This window comes from Trachurus japonicus, chromosome 22, assembly GCF_045865225.1.
Source record: "Trachurus japonicus isolate A0001 chromosome 22, Traja_1.0".
Taxonomy (NCBI): domain Eukaryota; kingdom Metazoa; phylum Chordata; class Actinopteri; order Carangiformes; family Carangidae; genus Trachurus; species Trachurus japonicus.
The window spans coordinates 28,357,008-28,374,824 of record NC_140928.1 but is presented as its reverse complement, the minus strand read 5'-3'; the positions used below and the strand labels follow the sequence as shown (position 1 = coordinate 28,374,824).

At 46.2% G+C, this 17,817-nt stretch overlaps 1 protein-coding gene, 1 non-coding gene and 1 pseudogene across 2 annotated transcripts; all 3 read left to right on the top strand.

The window, feature by feature from the left end:
• Positions 1-2,172: 2,172 nt before the first annotated feature.
• Positions 2,173-3,769, top strand: LOC146964209 (uncharacterized). The gene is made up of 6 exons (XM_085768091.1): positions 2,173-2,221; positions 2,328-2,432; positions 2,535-2,639; positions 2,742-2,852; positions 2,955-3,059; positions 3,162-3,769. The coding sequence occupies exons 1-6, from the start codon at positions 2,173-2,175 to the stop codon at positions 3,767-3,769; spliced, it is 1,083 nt and encodes a 360-aa protein (XP_085624217.1).
• A 3,228-nt stretch (positions 3,770-6,997) lies between these two features.
• Positions 6,998-7,172, top strand: LOC146964208 (U2 spliceosomal RNA; annotated as a pseudogene).
• Positions 7,173-7,548: 376 nt separating this feature from the next.
• Positions 7,549-7,665, top strand: LOC146964207 (U5 spliceosomal RNA). The gene has a single exon (XR_015034802.1). It is a non-coding gene; the product is annotated as a U5 spliceosomal RNA (small nuclear RNA).
• The last annotated feature ends 10,152 nt before the right edge of the window (positions 7,666-17,817 follow it).

Below are 17,817 nucleotides of genomic sequence, written 5' to 3'. Positions count from 1 at the left end.
CTCCTCTGATCACCACCACCTCTTCCATCACCATCACCTCTGATCACCACCACAATTCTCATCACCATCACCACCTCCTCCTCCTCCTCTGATCACCACCACCTCTTCCATCATCACCACCTCTGATCACCACCACAACTCTCATCACCATCACCACCACCTCTCATCACCACCACCTCTGATCACCTCCTCCTCCTCTGATCAACATCACCTCTTCCATCACCACCACCTCTCATCACCACCACCTCTGATCACCTCCTCCTCCTCTGATCAACATCACCTCTTCCATCACCACCACAACTCTCATCACCACCTCCTCCTCCTCCTCTGATCACCACCACAACAATCTCTTCAGAGATCATCTCCATCCCACATCCCACCACCACCAGATCTCATCCAGCATCAGAGGTGAACTCATCCAGCATCAGAGGTGAACTCATCCAGCATCAGAGGTGAACTCATCCAGCATCAGAGGTGATCAGCATCAGAGGTGAACTCATCCAGCATCAGAGGTGATCAGCATCAGAGGTGATCAGCATCAGAGGTGAACTCATCCAGCATCAGAGGTGATCAGCATCAGAGGTGATCAGCATCAGAGGTGAACTCATCCAGCATCAGAGGTGATCAGCATCAGAGGTGATGTCATCCAGCATCAGAGGTGATGTCATCCAGCATCAGAGGTGATCAGCATCAGAGGTGATGTCATCCAGCATCAGAGGTGATCTCATTCATCACAAGCTGACATTGCTGCTGACCGAAGCCTCCTTTTGTGTCGGGCCTGGGCCTTCTCCTTCTAATATCATCAGAGGTGATCCCTCCATCGATCATCACAATCTGTGTGTGTGTGTGTGTTGAACCACCACACCCTGGCCAGGAGATGAGTGACAGCTCCCACAACCTGACACTGACACTTCACATGTCATGTGACGCAGCCACCAAGACCCTCTGACAGATCACATGTCACTGCCAGGTGAGTGCTGAGAAAGCTTCATTTGGGAGGGAGGGGTGTACTCACTGTTGACGACACACTCATTACTGTTGATCACCCCTTTTAGAATATGAATAGACCAAGAGCATCCTGCCTGAGGAGGAGCCACCACTCAACGGCCCAGGAGGTGGGCTGCTAACCCTGACAACAACCAACCCCACACCCACCCAGGATTCAATGCAGGTACGCTGATTAAGTAATAATAAGCACATGACAGTGTTATTCAGTTAAACAATACTTTAATATAAAAATAATTAAAAGACACAGTAAAACTGCAGTGTCCAAAATGTCAGAAGTCACTGACTGCTGCTCTTTTCTTGCAGCCACTGCTGGACAGCTCTTAGGACATGTGACCCACTCACCTGGGAAGACTGTCTGTCTGAGAGCTAAACACATGTGCTGCTGCTGGAGGTGAGTGTTTGTACAAACATCTGATGGGACTCTCAACTCTGATTGCTTTTCTTCTTCCTCCTTTTCACTGCTACTCATGCCTTCTTTCCTCTCTTTCTTTGCAGGATGTTGGCAAAAAGCAAAGACGGAGAAAAAGAATGAGGACGGTGAGTAAGACAATGTTGACGTTTCAGACCACTTTACAAGAAATCAGCTTGACACTGACATCTGTTTGATGGCCACTGATGACTACTGCTGGCTGTTTATTTTATTTTTTGTGTTATGTAGTACATGTATTAGTTGTTGAAGAGGGTTAGGTAGAAGGAAAAGGACATGTTTTGCCTCCCCAAACTTTAAATTTTACAAATCCTATCTCCCCCCTCATGCAAGTGACAGCTGACAGATCTGATCAGGCCAGGTCATGGGAGGGGCGACCTGCTCCTGATCCACCCCCTACCCCCCACCCCCCTTCCTGTGTAAACTGGGTACAAGGACTTCAGAGACACCTTGCAACTTCAGAGACACAGAGGGGCTTCACAGGACATCAGAGCCCCTTTGGAGCTAACGACCCTACTCCTGTTCTCGGGAGAGCTGATTGGCCAAAGGCTCTTGGGGCGGTGTCACCTACTCACCTCTAAAGTACCTGTGTAGCCCAGAAGTTTCTCATAACCAGATTCTGCAAGCTGCTAACAGGTAACTACTTTTCTCTGCTTTGGAGGACTCAACACTTTGTGGCCTTTTCTTCTTTTTTTTTAAATTTTTACTCATATCATTTTCCTCTGTTTGATTGCAGGATGGAGAGCACAACAAGGAGTGAGAAGTTGGCAGAGAAGGAGAAGCCTGGTAGGATTTTTCCATTATTTATTTCACACATTTACAGCACAACAAATAAATGTTTCTTTCTCAGTGACTACTTGTGCTCCAACACTGTCATTTCTGTCTCCTGCAGCAGAGGCACCTCAGAGCTTCTCCACCACGGCTTCCACACCGTCGACCTCCTCCTCCTCCTCCACGCCGTCCACCTCTGGAAAGAGGAAAGAGAAGAAAAAGCATGGTAAGAAGAAATCTTTAACCTACAACACCTTGAAGAGAAAAAGACACGTTTCTTTCTCAGTGACTACTTGTGCTCCAACACTGTCATTTCTGTCTCCTGCAGCAGAGGCACCTCAGAGCTTCTCCACCACGGCTTCCACACCGTCGACCTCCTCCTCCTCCTCCACGCCGTCCACCTCTGGAAAGAGGAAAGAGAAGAAAAAGCATGGTAAGAAGAAATCTTTAACCTACAACACCTTGACAAGTAAAAGACACATTTCTTTCTCTGTGACTACCTGTGCTCCAACACTGTCATTTCTGTCTCCTGCAGCAGAGGCACCTCAGAGCCTCTCCTCCACTGTAACCTCCACGGTTTCAACACCGCCGACCTCCTCCTCCACGCCGTCCACCTCTGGAAAGAGGAAAGAGAAGAAAAAGCATGGTAAGAAGAAATCTTAAACCTACAACACCTTGAAGAGAAAAAGACACATTTCTTTCTCTGTGACTACTTGTGCTCCAACACTGTCATTTCTGTCTCCTGCAGCAGAGGCACCTCAGAGCCTCTCCACCACGGCTTCCACACCGTCGACCTCCTCCTCCTCCTCCACGCCGTCCACCTCTGGAAAGAGGAAAGAGAAGAAAAAGCATGGTAAGAAGAAATCTTTAACCTACAACACCTTGAAGAGAAAAAGACACGTTTCTTTCTCTGTGACTACCTGTGCTCCAACACTGTCATTTCTGTCTCCTGCAGCAGAGGCACCTCACAACCCCTCCACCACGGCTTCCACACCGTCCACATCCAGGACTCCCACACGCTGCACCGTGTATCGACGGAGGTTGCGGGCGGAGAAGGACAGGGAGGTGCTGGCCCAGGGCAGTGGCCAGCAGTCACAACCTGGGGCTCCCTGCGATATATGTGGGGAGGCCAGGCACATTGACTCTGGCCACGCGTTCTACAAGGGCCAGTACTTCTGCAGCGTGGAAGACGGTCCGGACATGAGGTCGCCCCAGGAGTGGCTGATGGAGAAGCAGACCGCCGACGGCCCCGCTCCTGTGCCACGCACAACGATGTGGAGGAAGAGGATGAAGATGCAGGAGGAGGAGAAGAAGGGGCAGGAAAATCCAAAAAAAAGAAAACCCTCAAAACTGAGGATATGCCAGCGCTGTGGCCAACCAGACACGAAAGAATATGGCCACAGCCAGTTCAACTTAAAAGGGAAAAGACATGTTTACTGTGCCCTCTACGAGTGCATCTCTGTTGACCTCTGGCTGGCACAGAGGAGGCAGGAGGACAGCCAGCAACAGGAGGAGGAGCAGGAGCAGCAGGGGGAGCACAGCCAGGAGCACAGCCAGGAGTAAAATTACTTCTATGCAGCAGTAGCTGCTGCTGCTGCTACTTAAGACTTTTTGTGGGTTTTTGCTGTGCTATTTATACCTTTTAAGAGTTTTTGTGTGTTTTTGCTGTGTTCTTTATACTGAAACTTATTTTCTAAATAAAAATCTTGTGGAAATTACTTCTATGCCTATGTCTTCTATGATTCTGCATCATTCATCACTCACTCAATAACTAACATTATTGTTACTGGACAAACTGATGAATCCAGGTGTGTCTGACCTCACAACGATGGTCAGACACACCTGGATTCATCAGTTTGTTCAATAATGGAAAACAGGAAATAAAGGAGCTGGCTAAAGTTCAGTGGAGCTGTGCATAGAGCCAATTGTGTCACAATTCATGTTTGTAGAGCGTTTATAACAGACACAATTAGCACAAAGTGTTAAGAGATTGTAGATATGTTTATTATATATATATATATAGGCTATATCTCCTGTTTATAGAGCCTATATATATATATATATATATATATTATAAACATATCTCCTGTTTATAGAGCCTATATATATGTTATAAACATAGATAGATCATAAACACACATTTGACACACAAATGACAATAAAAGGAATTCAATTCGATTCAATTCATGTTTATTGAGCATTTTTACAGACACAAATAGCACAGAAAGGGTTGACAAATGACAAATCTCATTGCTATGACAGATGTATATCATAAATATGTCGCTGCTGACTGATCACATTGATATTATGGATCGAAGAAGCTTGATATTGTATAACCACATGTTGGATGACGGATCTCGTCCATAGAGTAGATCATAAACCTATACGACGAGAGGGAGGGAGGGAGGGATGACGGATCGCAGAGATAATAATATTGACAATATAGGCGATCGATCGCTAACGCCTTCTCCGCCGGCGGCCGCGTGGCTACTTTGCATATAAACACATGGACGAAATGGAAAGATACGTGGGTCCCGAGGCGTATCGTTCCATTTTTTTGGAGGGGGGTACGAAGCGGAGCCCAGAGGAGGCCGTGGAAGCCGCCGGCCAGGACTCGGCGGTCTCGCGGCGCGGGGAAAAGAGTGGGCGGCGGCCCGCGGGCGGCCGCGCGGCGGCCGCCGGCGGCCAAACCGAGAAGATTGCGCCCCTTCCTCATCCGAGGCACCAGCACAATCTTCTCTGTATCGTTCCAATTTTAATGAAATGTGTTTTTCCACAATAACATGTTGTGAAAATGCGAAAATGTTTGATTTTTGGTCAAAGAAAACTTTTCAGACACCCGCGAACGTTAAAAATCTTTGAAAAGATTTGAGGAACGCTTCACGTGAAGCGTTCCTCATTTTTGTTTATTTTATGAGAAACGCTTCACGAATTTGAAATTCGTAAAGCATTCCTCATCCTGAGGATGACACGCAAATTTGTGAAGCGTTCCGCATTTTCATTTATCTGCGTGAGTTTTATTGTTAATGTACAGTTATATACAGTTTTTGAAAAAATATATCCTGGTTGTCAAATCAAATCAAAAGACCAAACAGCCACCTTCACTACCGTCCAAAAGCAGCGCACGGCCTTTGCTTCTTCGCTCGTAGGGCCAAGCAAAAAAAGACCTCCTCTGGGGAGACGGATCCTGATTGTCCTGTGGGGTTACTTTTGGCCACATTCTGGTGAATTTGCTGAGCTTGTAAACAAGTCTGAGAGGGAGGCAGCAGCCAGAGCTGCTCTGGTGGAGTCTCTAACTGTACATAATAACAAGATTGAGGCAAATAAACAAAAATGAGGAACGCTTCACAAATTCGTGAAGCGTTCCTCATTTTTGTTTATTTTATGAGAAACGCTTTTTTGGATCCTGATTGTCAAATCAAATCAAAAACCCAAACAGCCACCTTCACTACCGTCCAAAAGCAGCGCAGCGCACGGCCTTTGCTTCTTCGCTCGTAGGGCCTACCAAATAAAGGCCTCCTCCGGATCTGGATGGGGACCTACCTAAGAAGAAAAAAGTTTCTACCCACTGATCTTAGAGTTCCTGTGTCTTTTAACTTGCCACCTGCATACAGTTTTATTTGCACGTTCTTAAAGCATTTTAACCTAGAGCACGAAGAGTTGCAGATTTTAACAAACCATCGTATGCTTTTATCTGTTGTGCAGGAGCGGGAACCAGTGAGTCCTGTGCGCAGGCTCGCACTCGGCGAGCCCTCCACAGTTTGGCGCAACGTGAACCACTCCGCTCTCCCAAACCGACTCCGGGACCTGTTATGGATGGTGGCCCATGAGATCCTCCCGGTCAGGTCCGTAATGCACTCCAGAGGCATGGCGAAACACGCAACCTGCCCCCGACCTGGTTGTGGCGCGCCAGAGACGGTGAGGCACCTGCTCTGGGAGTGCAGCGCTGCTGAGGATCTGTGGGCAACGGCCGGCTCCTTGCAATTCCCGTACTTACCAGCAAGAGAGGTCCTTACAGCACAACTTGTGCTGTATGGGGTGAGCCGCGAAGACATTTCACCACATGTCTTCGCCAAGCAGTGGCTCACCCTCGCCGCCATAGTAGACGCCACCTGGACCTCCAGAAACTTGCTGGTAAGAAAGCACAAGCAGATCCCCCCCGTGGCTGTGCTCCATATGGCAGCAGCGACGGTCCGAGCGGCCGAAGCTGCAGGCGGCGGGCCTAGGACACAGCCACAAAGAAGAATCGCCTCTGTGCCCATTCGGACGAAGGAGCCGGAGCCACATCACTGAAAAGGTCCCAGCAGCGGCGGCCTGACTCTCCGGGATTGGCAGGACTGGGAAGGAGCTGAGGGCGAGGATCTCCTCTGAGCACCACAACAGAGTCCCGAGAGGAAAAAGGCTTGGGGGAGCGGAGTGAGGCAGCCTTGATAGGGACTCACCCCGCTCCTGCACAACCATGGAAAAGATTTAAACCTCTGCACTCGCTTTTAAATGAACTTTTAAAGACACATGGACTGACAAACACATCAATGAACTTTTAAAAACCACACATTCTTTTCAACATGTCTTATTTGTAAAACATTTTAACAAGCCTCACACACTGAGCTTTTAATGAATTGTTTTTACAAATATTAAATTATCATTGTTATGTAGACATGTCTTCTTTTATCCAACTTGTATTGTACTGAAAAAAAAGAAGAAAAAAAAAAAAAAAAAAAAAAGAAGAAGAATGAAATTGTGTGTAAAAATGTCATTGATTGAAGAAAAAAATGTTTGAAAAACGTGTCAATAAAATTTTTCGAAAGAAAAATCTGTTCTTATCAGTTTAATATCTGATATGTCCTCTACCCGAGGACAACATATTAAATGGATTTTTGCCACCGGGAGCTGAAAAAGGGGCTTGCTCCGTTCACTCCACGCATCGACCCGGCATTGCAGTGTCGCCGGGAACGGTGCACCCTTCTCTCGCCTTGTTGAAAACCAAGCCATGGCCAAACACAGACTTTCAGATGGCACTTTGCACGTGGCTCAAAGGAAGGGCCTCAAGTGGCCTAGGAGCTTTCACCAGGTGCCGCTGGTGCTTTTGCACAAACCAGTCCAAGCAAAGTGCGTCCTCCCCAGCCCGCCTGCCTGCCTGCCAAACGTCAGACTTTTTCCAGCCTGCCCAGGCTCTTATCTCCGAGACCCCGTTGGTCAGAGCCTGTGAGAGCATGGGGAGGGCTGGGGGATCGGGGGCGGCAGCTGGGATTCGGCACTCGGCAGGCAACCAGAAGCCAACCGCGAGGGTGGAGACTGGGACAGATAGGGTCCTGGGCTGCCTGGGAGGAGACGGGCTCTACCGACTCTGGCTTCTCTTCATAACGCACAAGTCTTTCGCCTTTTACTAAAGACTTCCGTGGAGAGGAACACCAACGAGTTCAAGCTATTTTTGGGAGGCTCTGCCGTACGGCCGAGCCCTTTGAGTTTGTGAAAAGTCAATCGGCAGCGAGGGCTGCGCAGTGGAGAAGTTGGGCGGAGGGGCTATAATGCAGCCAGTCTGGCTTTTGTGTCACCGACAGGGAACCGCGTCGAGTGGGGTCCGGCCCCAGAGCTGTGCTCGGAAATCAGGCGCTTGGGTCCCATCGCTTCTTGGCCTTTTGGCTAAGACTGCGATCACTCCCGGCGTTGCAGGAAGGTTCCCTTTCAGTGGGACTCTTCCTAGTAACTTTTGGGGGATATTCCTTTGGATTTTGTCCTTGCTTGTTTTGCACATTTGCTTCTTTTGCACAATCCTAATTGCCTTACTTTTCAGTACAGTCACACAAGGTAAGTCAATTTTTTAAGTTTTACTGGTTTTACCTCGCTTCTGTTTTTTATTATTTGTTGGTTTTACTTGGATTTTATTTATTTATTGATTTTGCTCTTTTACTGAGGTGCCTCCAGCCATGTCGGCTGCCCGTGCCGATATGCGGAGGCACCACAGTGTGCGCTTTTTATTCAGGGAGGTGGATGGAAAGCTCCTGGAGATGTCCAGACTGGACTTCTCCAGGAAGCTAATTCAACAGACCCTTGGATTGAAAGCAGAATCTTTAAACTGTATTGTGACTCTGCCCTCTGGAAAAGGTTTTGACGTGAGTTTTGTGTCGGCTGCCACCTTACTAGAATTCTGGAATCGTTTCGAAAAAGTAAAGACCCAGTTTAAGGCTTTTGCTGTGGAGAAACTGACTGACAACTCCCAGAAAGTGGTGATTGTCAGGATGTTCAATGAGACAGTAAATGCTGAGGACATTTGCATATGGCTGGGGAGATATTGCACTGTCAAAGGCCAGGCTACCAAGGTGAGAGATGATGATGGCATCTGGAATTGTGCCTGGAGGGTCCCTGTCCAGCAATGGCAGGACCCCCAGGGCTTCCAGGGCCTGAGACATCTCCCATCCATGATAGTCCTTGGAGAGAACAGGGGCTACATTCACTACCAGGGAATGCCGAAGCTGTGCCGCAAGTGTGGTGAGCATGGGCACCTGGTATAAGCTTGCCAGAAAACTGTGTGTGGCAAATGTAGGGAAGTGGGGCATTCCTTTGAGGAATGCCCAAACAGGAGAAAATGCAACCTCTGTGGAGAGGCAACCCACCTCTTCAGAGACTGCCCAAAATCATTTGCCAACAAATTAAAAGCTCAAAGAAGGCAAGAGAACATTGATAAAAAAGAGGAAAATGGCCGACAAGAAGTGTTAACCTGTTGCCACTCCGACGGCCTTATGGGGAGTATTTCAGGGAGGAGGGGGTCAAGGAGGGGGTCACCAGTCACTTGAAATAGTCATGCCATATATCATTGGAAAGCTAAAATTCTTGTGATTAAAAATATGCCGACCATTTCAAAGTATAATAATCACAGCAACACCCAGCACAGCAACAATAAGATTACGTAAACATACTATTTCACTACGTAAACGCCGATATAACTCACCATAAGTGTCGAGGCAGGCTCCTAATCACAAGGTATCCCCACAAACATGGTGTTGTTAGATTCAGAAACGTCCAGTAAATCCAATCCAGTAAAGTTTTTAGTCCAAAACACTTGGTTGTACCAGTAGGTAGCCTCAAACCGCTACTGTATTGCTCCAAAATATGTATTGTATATCCAGTAAATCCGTTTATTTCTCCGTCAAAGTCCGCCGTACATGCAAACCGCAGCAAAACCACTTCTAAAGATGGCCGCCACAGTCTGACCTTTCGATTGACATCTCACTCGACCAATTACGAGCTTGCTTTCCCGAGGTAGGGCCCGCAATAGCGAATGAGCGAACATTTTGGAAAGAGGACATGCCCTCCAACAGAGTTGAATAACTTCAGCCAATAAGGACCGATTCCGATGAGAACTTCACCATTGAATAGCCAATGAGCTCCTGAAAACAACGATGTGCCGCTTTACGGGACGTGTGCAAAGCTGCCGAAGCTGTATCACTGCGTAATGCTGCACACGCTTCACCTGCACCCGTACCCTCCTGTGCGTAACCGTGCGCACCAGGTTACAGAGAGAAGCGGAGAGAGAAGAGGAGAGACACAGCGTCACGCGGAGACCATTACACGGTGAAATATGCCAAAAAGTTTGTCTAAAACAAAATATACCGCTGCACAAGTGTTAGACTTGTGTACGCGGCGGCCCAGTGATGAGTCAGAGGAAGAGCTGTCGGAGGTTTGACAGTGAAATGTCGACAGAGGACTCGGTGGCGGAGGAGATGTTTGCGCAGGGGGAGGACATTACTCTCGATAGGTAAGTAGTATTTTTTTCTACTACATTATAACTTATATTACTCTTACATGTAGATCTGAGCTCTGAAAGAAACGGTAATAGAAACTTTTTTTTACTTTACTTTATTCATTGCTAGCAGGGAAATTCAAATTAGACCAGTTTACCACTATATTGGCTGTATGTGGGACCACACTAATTACAAAAAGCATGTGTAAAATAACACAAATTATTTATACCATCCCACAATAATGTGTATGTGTGTTTACATTGTAGAGGTGGGAATTGTGGAGTCATGAAGTCATCTCCATGGTAATTATCTGAGTCAGTCACTGAACCAGGTGCTTTCACTAATTTGTGTTCATTGGACTCAGCTGGTGTAGTGCAGGAGCAGAGCAGACACATAGCATGGAGACGACTTGATGACTACACAATTCCAACCTCTGCTACATAGTAGACTATGTGAGGGTGTAATGTATGCCATTTTGTAGAGTGCGGCTGACTGTTATTTCTTTACTTTCACATTATAGAGAAATATCTGAGGGAGACTCTGGTGAGGAGTGGAGACCTGTGGGCAAGCAGCAGGAGCAAGAAAGCAGCTCGTCAGAAGAGGAGCAACCTCCCCCACCCCCAAAGCGACCCTCCACCAGCAGGAGAGCAAAAGGCAGAGGACCAGGTAGAGGGAGAGTGAGGGGGAGGGGGAGAGGTGTTGTTGCTGCCAGTAGCACCAGTCAAACTGGTTTGTCAACACCTGAAGAAGAGTGGAATGGTGTTGATGAGCCAGACATCACTCCACCACAGCCCACATTCAGACCAAAACACTCACCTGGACCCCACATCATATCAACAGCCTCATATACAGCCCTGCAGCTTTTTCAGCTCTTTTTTACACCACAGATTATCCAGACAATAACGCAAAACACCAATGACCATGGTGCAGTTCATCACTCACCAGCCTCCAACCCATGGATCAACATTACCGTTCAGGACATAATGGCCTTCATGGCATTGGTCGTTTACATGGGCATAGTCAAATGTTGCTCTTTCACGGATTACTGGCGCAGGAGTAAATTGTACGGTCTACCATTTCCAAAACAAATCATGACCGGTAAAAAGTTTTTCCGCATCAGTCAATCCATTCACATCAGCAGCCTGGCAGATGATGCTGCTAACGACCAGAAGAGGGGCACGCCGGGTTACAATCGCCTGGCCAAAACGCAGCCTCTCTACCAGGAGATAAGGGACGCCTGCAGGAGGAATTATCACCCCAGCCAGGAAATCTCGATCGACGAGAGAATGGTCGCCTCCAAAGCCCGCATTGGGCTAAAACAATATATGAAGAGCAAGCCTGTTCGCTGGGGGTATAAACTCTTCGTTCTAGCAGACTCAGCGAGTGGCTACACTTGGGACTTTTTCATCTACGAGGGAAAGTGTCAGGGTAACAGTGGGCATGGACTAAGCTATGAGTCTGTGATGCAACTAATGGACACACAGTTGTTGGGCACAGGCTACAAGCTGTTTGTAGATAATTTCTACACAAGCCCCACCCTCTTCCGCGACCTCCTCCAAAAGAAGATCTGGGCATGTGGGACCATCCGGACCAACAGAATAGGCTTCCCAAAAACCAGAATCAACTGCCTGGTTTCCAAATCTCCACGCGGCAGCATCCGATGGATCCGGAAGGACTCCCTTCTCTTCCTCCAGTGGCGGGACACCAGGGATGTCTCCATGTGTTCAACATTCCACACAGCCCACTCCGATGACACCGTGACGCGGAAGGTGAAAGATGGAGATGGGAACTGGCACATGAAAGACATCCCAATTCCACCAGCCGTCAAGGAGTACAACAAGTACGTACTGTATATTCACCTATATATGACTAGTAGATCGTAAGATGCCCTTTGAAATGTAATAATTATTCTGCATATATTCATGTTTTTTTTCTCTTCTCTTCCAGGTGTATGGGAGGAGTGGACCTCTCAGACGCTCTCATTGGATACTACAAGGTGCTGCACAAGACTCTGAAGTGGTATAAAAACATTTTTCTACCACTTCATGGACATCGCAATTGTGAATGCGTTCATCATTCACAAGGACATTGCAAAGAGGAAAGGTGTGAAACCACTGCACCAGAAAGCCTTCAGGGAGACCTTGGCCGAGGAGCTGGGTGAGGCTTCCGCAGCACACAGACCCACACCTGTTCCTGCATCACACTCCACTCACCACAAGCCAGTGCACATCACAATGAACAGCACCGCTGGTCGGCTGAAATGCAGGCACTGCCACGCTAAAACGCCTGTGAAGTGTTCCTCTTGTGATGTGCCACTGTGCTTTGTCCCAAACCGCGACTGCTACAATGCCTGGCATACTGTGCAAAATCTATAAATGCTGCCAGTCATAACCCGAATGTAAATAGTTGTGTGACTTGTTTGCTGTGAGTTTGCTGTGAGTTTGCAGTGTGTAGTAGTTTTGTGTGTTCTTAGTATTTATTGTTTCATATTTATTATATTTATTATTTGTTTACATTTTATATAAAAAGCATTTTTCTATAATGGCACTCGTTTTGACTCTTTTATGTCTATAAATTTACACCTTTTCCTCAAGAACTTTTTTTCAGCAATATTTATAGTGAATCTGGATATGGGATAGGATAGCTCTAAGTGTTACCTTTCATTAGAGCCCAAAATTATGACTGTACGTTGAAGGGTTCAGGAATTATGCACTTTTATCCTAGGGATGTGACCATGGTTATCCAAGGGTCCTTTTGGAGTCTCCAAATGGTCACTTTAGGAAAACGCCTAGACATACACTTACAAAAATATGTGTAAAATACTCATTTTCTGTAAGATTGTTATCAAATTTGAACTGGGACCATGTAAGGTTCCATGCTGTGGTCCCATTGTGTTTTCCAGCTAAAAGATCCCAGCTACACTCATCTGCAGGCATCTAAATGCTAAAAAAAATTCAGGCGAGAAAAAAAACATTTTACTCCACATTATTCCAACTTGGATTACTCAGTGGTAGTAGCACTTAGAATGATTGTGTCAGTTTGGGGAAAAACTTCAGAGTGTTACCTTTCAAAAGAGACCATGTCCATCCATATGCTCCAAAGGGTTCAATAACAGCATTCAATTTACTTTGGGTACGCCTTGGAATGGGCATTTTATGCAAATATTACAAATATAACAGGAGTGAGAAGGGGTTAATTGAAAGGGAGGGGCTGGAAAATTCAAATTTCCCGCCAAAAACTGTGATTGGAGGAGAGGAGCCCAGTGAGGCGGGAAAAGGGGAGGGGCCTGGCCTTACCCCAGCAGAGGGGGAAGAGCAGGAAAGTATGGAGAGCCAGGCAGCCGGTGAATCTGGACCCGAAACCTCCACCAGTCTCCAGATAGTGGAAGAAGGGTCCAGTGAAGCCTCCTTCCCCGACGCACAGCCCCTCCTGAAAAGAAATGTGTCAGAACTATCCAGCCCTGAGGTGGCAGAGAACTTAGAAAAGAGAGGGCGTATAGATGTTGGAACTGCCACCTCACCTGAGGAGAGGCCAAATGTCTGCTCCACAACTGACCAGTGTTCTTTTCTGACAATTTCACTTCAATCAACTCCACATGAAAGACTGGGAAATGATGCTTTCAGGAGATCAGAAACTCTAGATTCGCCCCCTAATTGTTATGAGACGCGAAATGAGCTTCTGTTACAAGATACAAAAGAGTGAAATGGACATAACCCTGGCTTTTTAAAAAACTATTTAAAAAATGCAGTACCTGTTGTTTTTAATTTCCATACTCATGGCTCTCAACATTTCCACAATCAATGTGAGAAGTGTGAAGTCAAGAGTTAGAGCACAAAGTATTTTTTCCTTCCTACAGTCTGTTGACTCAGATGTGTTTTTATTGCAGGAATGCAACCTGCCCTTTTTAAAACACTATAGCAAATGGGAAGGAATGTGGCCACCCGGGACCTCCCTATTCAGTGGTTCAAATGAAAACAAATCAGATGGAGTGGCCATACTTATTAAAAAACCCCTTGATCTCGGTGAAGGGCAGCACTGTGGTGAAGGATGGGCGGGCTCTTTTAGCACGCCTTTCATTTATGGAAAATGATTTTAACCTTCTTAACGTCTATGGTTTTAATGACAAAAACGACAGGTATGACTTTTTAGAAGATCTGCAGTCCCACATGTTAGGTAGGGTCCCATTAGTGGTAGGAGGAGATTTTAATTGTGTTTTAAGCAAGAAGGATAGGAAAGATGCAGGGGATGATTTTAAAATAGATAAAACATCGGTTTTACTTCAAGGAATAGTTAGGGATTTTAAGCTAGTCGACTGTTTTAAAACCATGCATCCCAGAGAGGAGGGCTTCACCTGGTTCAGTGGTGATAGCACCAGAGCCTCTCGCATCGACTACTGTTTTACACGCAACTGCCCGCCCACCGATGCTAGATTAACCCCTGTTTTCTTCTCAGATCACGTTATGCTATCCTGCACCCTATCACTCTCTTCAGGTGTGACTTTAGGAAGTGGTCTGTGGAAACTCAACTGCTCTCTTTTAGAAGATAGGGAGATAGTCAGGGAATACCGAGAGCAGTACAAGGAGTGGCAGACCATCAAGACACGAGCACACTGGTGGGAAATGGTGAAGGAGAGGACCCAGACTTTCTTCAGGCAGCTAGGTAAGAAAAAGAAAGATAGGGAAAACAGACACATGTTGGGACTGCAGAAAAGACTGCAGCGATATTTTTTATTAACAAGCCAGGGTTTTGATTTTAACAATGAAATTTTAGAAATAAAAAAACAAATGACAGAAATATCAGAAATTAAGAGTCGTGGAGCCATAATAAGAAGTAGAGAGAAAGAAATAGAAGAAGGAGAAAAATGTACACGATACTTTTTTAAGAAAATAATAAGGAAAAGAGGTCTTTTAACCAAACTGAAAAATAAAGAAGGAAACTACACAAGTAACACACAGGAAGTTAAAGAAACCGTGGAAAATTACTATAAAACATTGTACAAAGAAAAAGAAATAGATGAAAAGGTTACTGAACAGGTTTTAGAATCCATTTTAAACAGTTTTAAAGATAGTGTGCTTTTAGAACAGGATTTTACCCTTTTAGAGTTAGATAAGGCTTTAAAACATTTTAAGAAGGGGAAGTCCCCTGGCCAAGACGGACTTCCCCTTGAGTTTTATCTGACTTTTAAGGATCTTATTGCACACGACATTCTAACTGTTTTTAACGAATTTGAAGGACTTGACCTGTTACCAGACTCTTTTAGAGTAGGGATAGTGACTCTAATACACAAAAAAGACGAAAAGACTGACCTGAAAAATTGGAGACCTGTGACTCTTTTAAACGTAGACTGCAAACTTTTTAGTAAACTTTTTAGCTAGTCGTTTATCTTTGGTTTTAGGGGAGGTGATCCACCCGGATCAAGGCTGCGCCATTCCGGGGAGGAAGATCACCGACAGCCTCGTACTGATCAGAGACACCATCTGTTACGTGAGAGACAGAAACATTCGACTAATAGTCCTAAATTTAGACTTTGAGAAGGCATTTGATCGGGTCTCGCACCAGTACCTTTTTAAGGTACTGCAAAAAGTGGGATTTCCTGATAGGTTTATAGCGTGGGTGGGACTGCTATACCGGGGCATCACAAGCAGAATCCTTGTTAATGGGGAGCTTACCAAAGCAGTGGATATATGCTGCGGTGTCCGTCAGGGTTGTCCGTTATCTGCCCTCCTCTATGTCATCTGCGTAGAACCACTGGCGCAGATCTTGAGAAGGGACAAATGGATCAACGGGGTGGCAATTCCGGGAGGTAGGGGCTCTTTTATTAAGTGCCTTTTATATATGGACGATTTTAACATTGTTTGCACTGACCTTTTATCTGTCAACAGGACGCTAGACTTGACTGACTGGTTTGGGCGGGCCTCTGCTGCCAAACTCAACACAGTCTCACCCCTTTGCGTCAAACGGTTGACGCTTGGTCAAGGCCCCTTACGTCAATATACTGACGTGGAGGGGGTACCCTCGAGGTCGTTTCTCGACGAATAGGGCCACTCATAGACTTGAATGCAAATCCCTCATCCTCGGATTTTGACGCAGGGGGGCGGGACCGGTTCTCCCTCGACGTTGCTCCATAACGCAAAGGGCCACTCATAGACTTGAATGCGAATCCCTCATCCTCGGATTTTGACGCAGGGGGGCGGGACCGTTTCTCCCTCGACGTTGCTCCAGAACGCAAAGGGCCACTCATAGACTTGAATGCAAATCCCTTATCGTCGGAATCTGAGGAAGTGGGATAGGAGTCTGTATTTTTTTTTTTTTTTTTTTGTGTAGTTGGGTTTTGTATCTGCAACTCAAAACAGTTGGGTGTCATAAATAAAACATAAATTAAATCATAAATTAGCTATCCTACTGCAGACATGTTTTGGGGGCTATTTTGGCCAAGTAGGTTAATGTTGAATTCTGCGATTAATGCAAATCACCGTTTCCTTCACTAGGACTGCTATTTATGCTGATTCCTTTCTGTTTTTGAGCAAGCCAAGCGTATAAAGACTGTCTTTTTCACCGTGAACGTATTTTTGGCCTGTGCGACGCGTGACGTCATGGGCGTCGCACCCGTGGGGGATGGGGGTGTTTCGACACCCCCACTTTTATAGCAAAAGAATTTCATCCCCCCCACATTTTCCAATGATAAACCCGTGTGCCCACCCCTCGCTGTGCACCAGCATACAAAAATGGAGCGCACCTCAGCCTCAGCCTCAGCCTCCTTACGCTGCATGAAAAGGCAGTGGTCGAATTGAACGGGCATTCACCCAATCACAGACCGCTGTCCGCGACCCGGCCGCCGGCCCGGGAAATTTGAAGTCACAGAGACGGACTTTGGTTACGTGCCAGTCGGAGCTTCTGTCACTCACCGGTGACTGAAAGTGAACAATATTGAAAAGAGACGAGAAAGAAGGGGGAGGCAGAGATGCTAAAAAGGAAGAGGCATCTTTTTCAACTCAAGTTTGTACCGGTGAGTGAATGCAGAGGAAACCGGCTCTACGCCCCCTCAAATCAACACCATCTCTGTCAGCGGAGGTAAAAAAAAAAAAATGCTCTCATTGCTTTGGGCAGTGATCAGCTCCGGTGACCGCGGCGCTGACTGTTTATCCCCGTATTAATTAAAACCAGACGCGACCCGACACACGGACCAGCGCGGTCCAACTTTTAATTCTCGGTCCGGACTCTGAACCCGCGCGTGTGATTGGGTTGGTTGGACACACGTCAATCGCTCTGGTCGGACCTCACCGCTGACAACATGTGTGCGCGCGCGCCTGTTTGTTTGTGTGAGAGAGAGAATCAACACATTACCCCCCCCACACACACACACACACACACACTCTCTTTGAGAGCAGACAGGAAAGACAGCAGTGTTTTTCAACCTTGGGATCAGGACCCCATGTGGGGTCGCCTGGAACTCAGATGGGGTCGCCTTAAATGTCTAGTAATTGAAAAAAAGAAATTACTGATAAAAATATTTTTTAAACTAATTATCATATATATATAAAAATATTATTAAAAAATATGATTAAAAACACCACACACAATCCTAAACAACTGTAAGAGAGAGAGAGATTTTTTGAAGTAGCCTAATGATAGTTCATTTGTTTATATTCTGTCTGTTCAGCAGGTGGTGGAGGGATTCATAATGGATTAGAATTAGAAGTGTATCTTTAAAAAAATGGATTTTTACACCTATTTTGAATTTTACTCGAACACAAATACAAATAGAAATACTTCCCCCCCCTCAACAAATAGCCTACAAATTACGGATGCTTTGCACACCCCTAATTGCTAGTATTAGTGCATACTACTATTGATTGAGAATCACATATA

Coding starts and splice junctions, on each gene's coding strand:
- LOC146964209 (XM_085768091.1), top strand. CDS start 2,173: ATGGAGAGCACAACAAGGAGTGAGAAGTTGGCAGAGAAGGAGAAGCCT. Junction 2,433..2,534: donor GAAAGAGAAGAAAAAGCATG/GTAAGAAGAAAT, acceptor TGTCTCCTGCAG/CAGAGGCACCTCAGAGCTTC. Junction 3,060..3,161: donor GAAAGAGAAGAAAAAGCATG/GTAAGAAGAAAT, acceptor TGTCTCCTGCAG/CAGAGGCACCTCACAACCCC.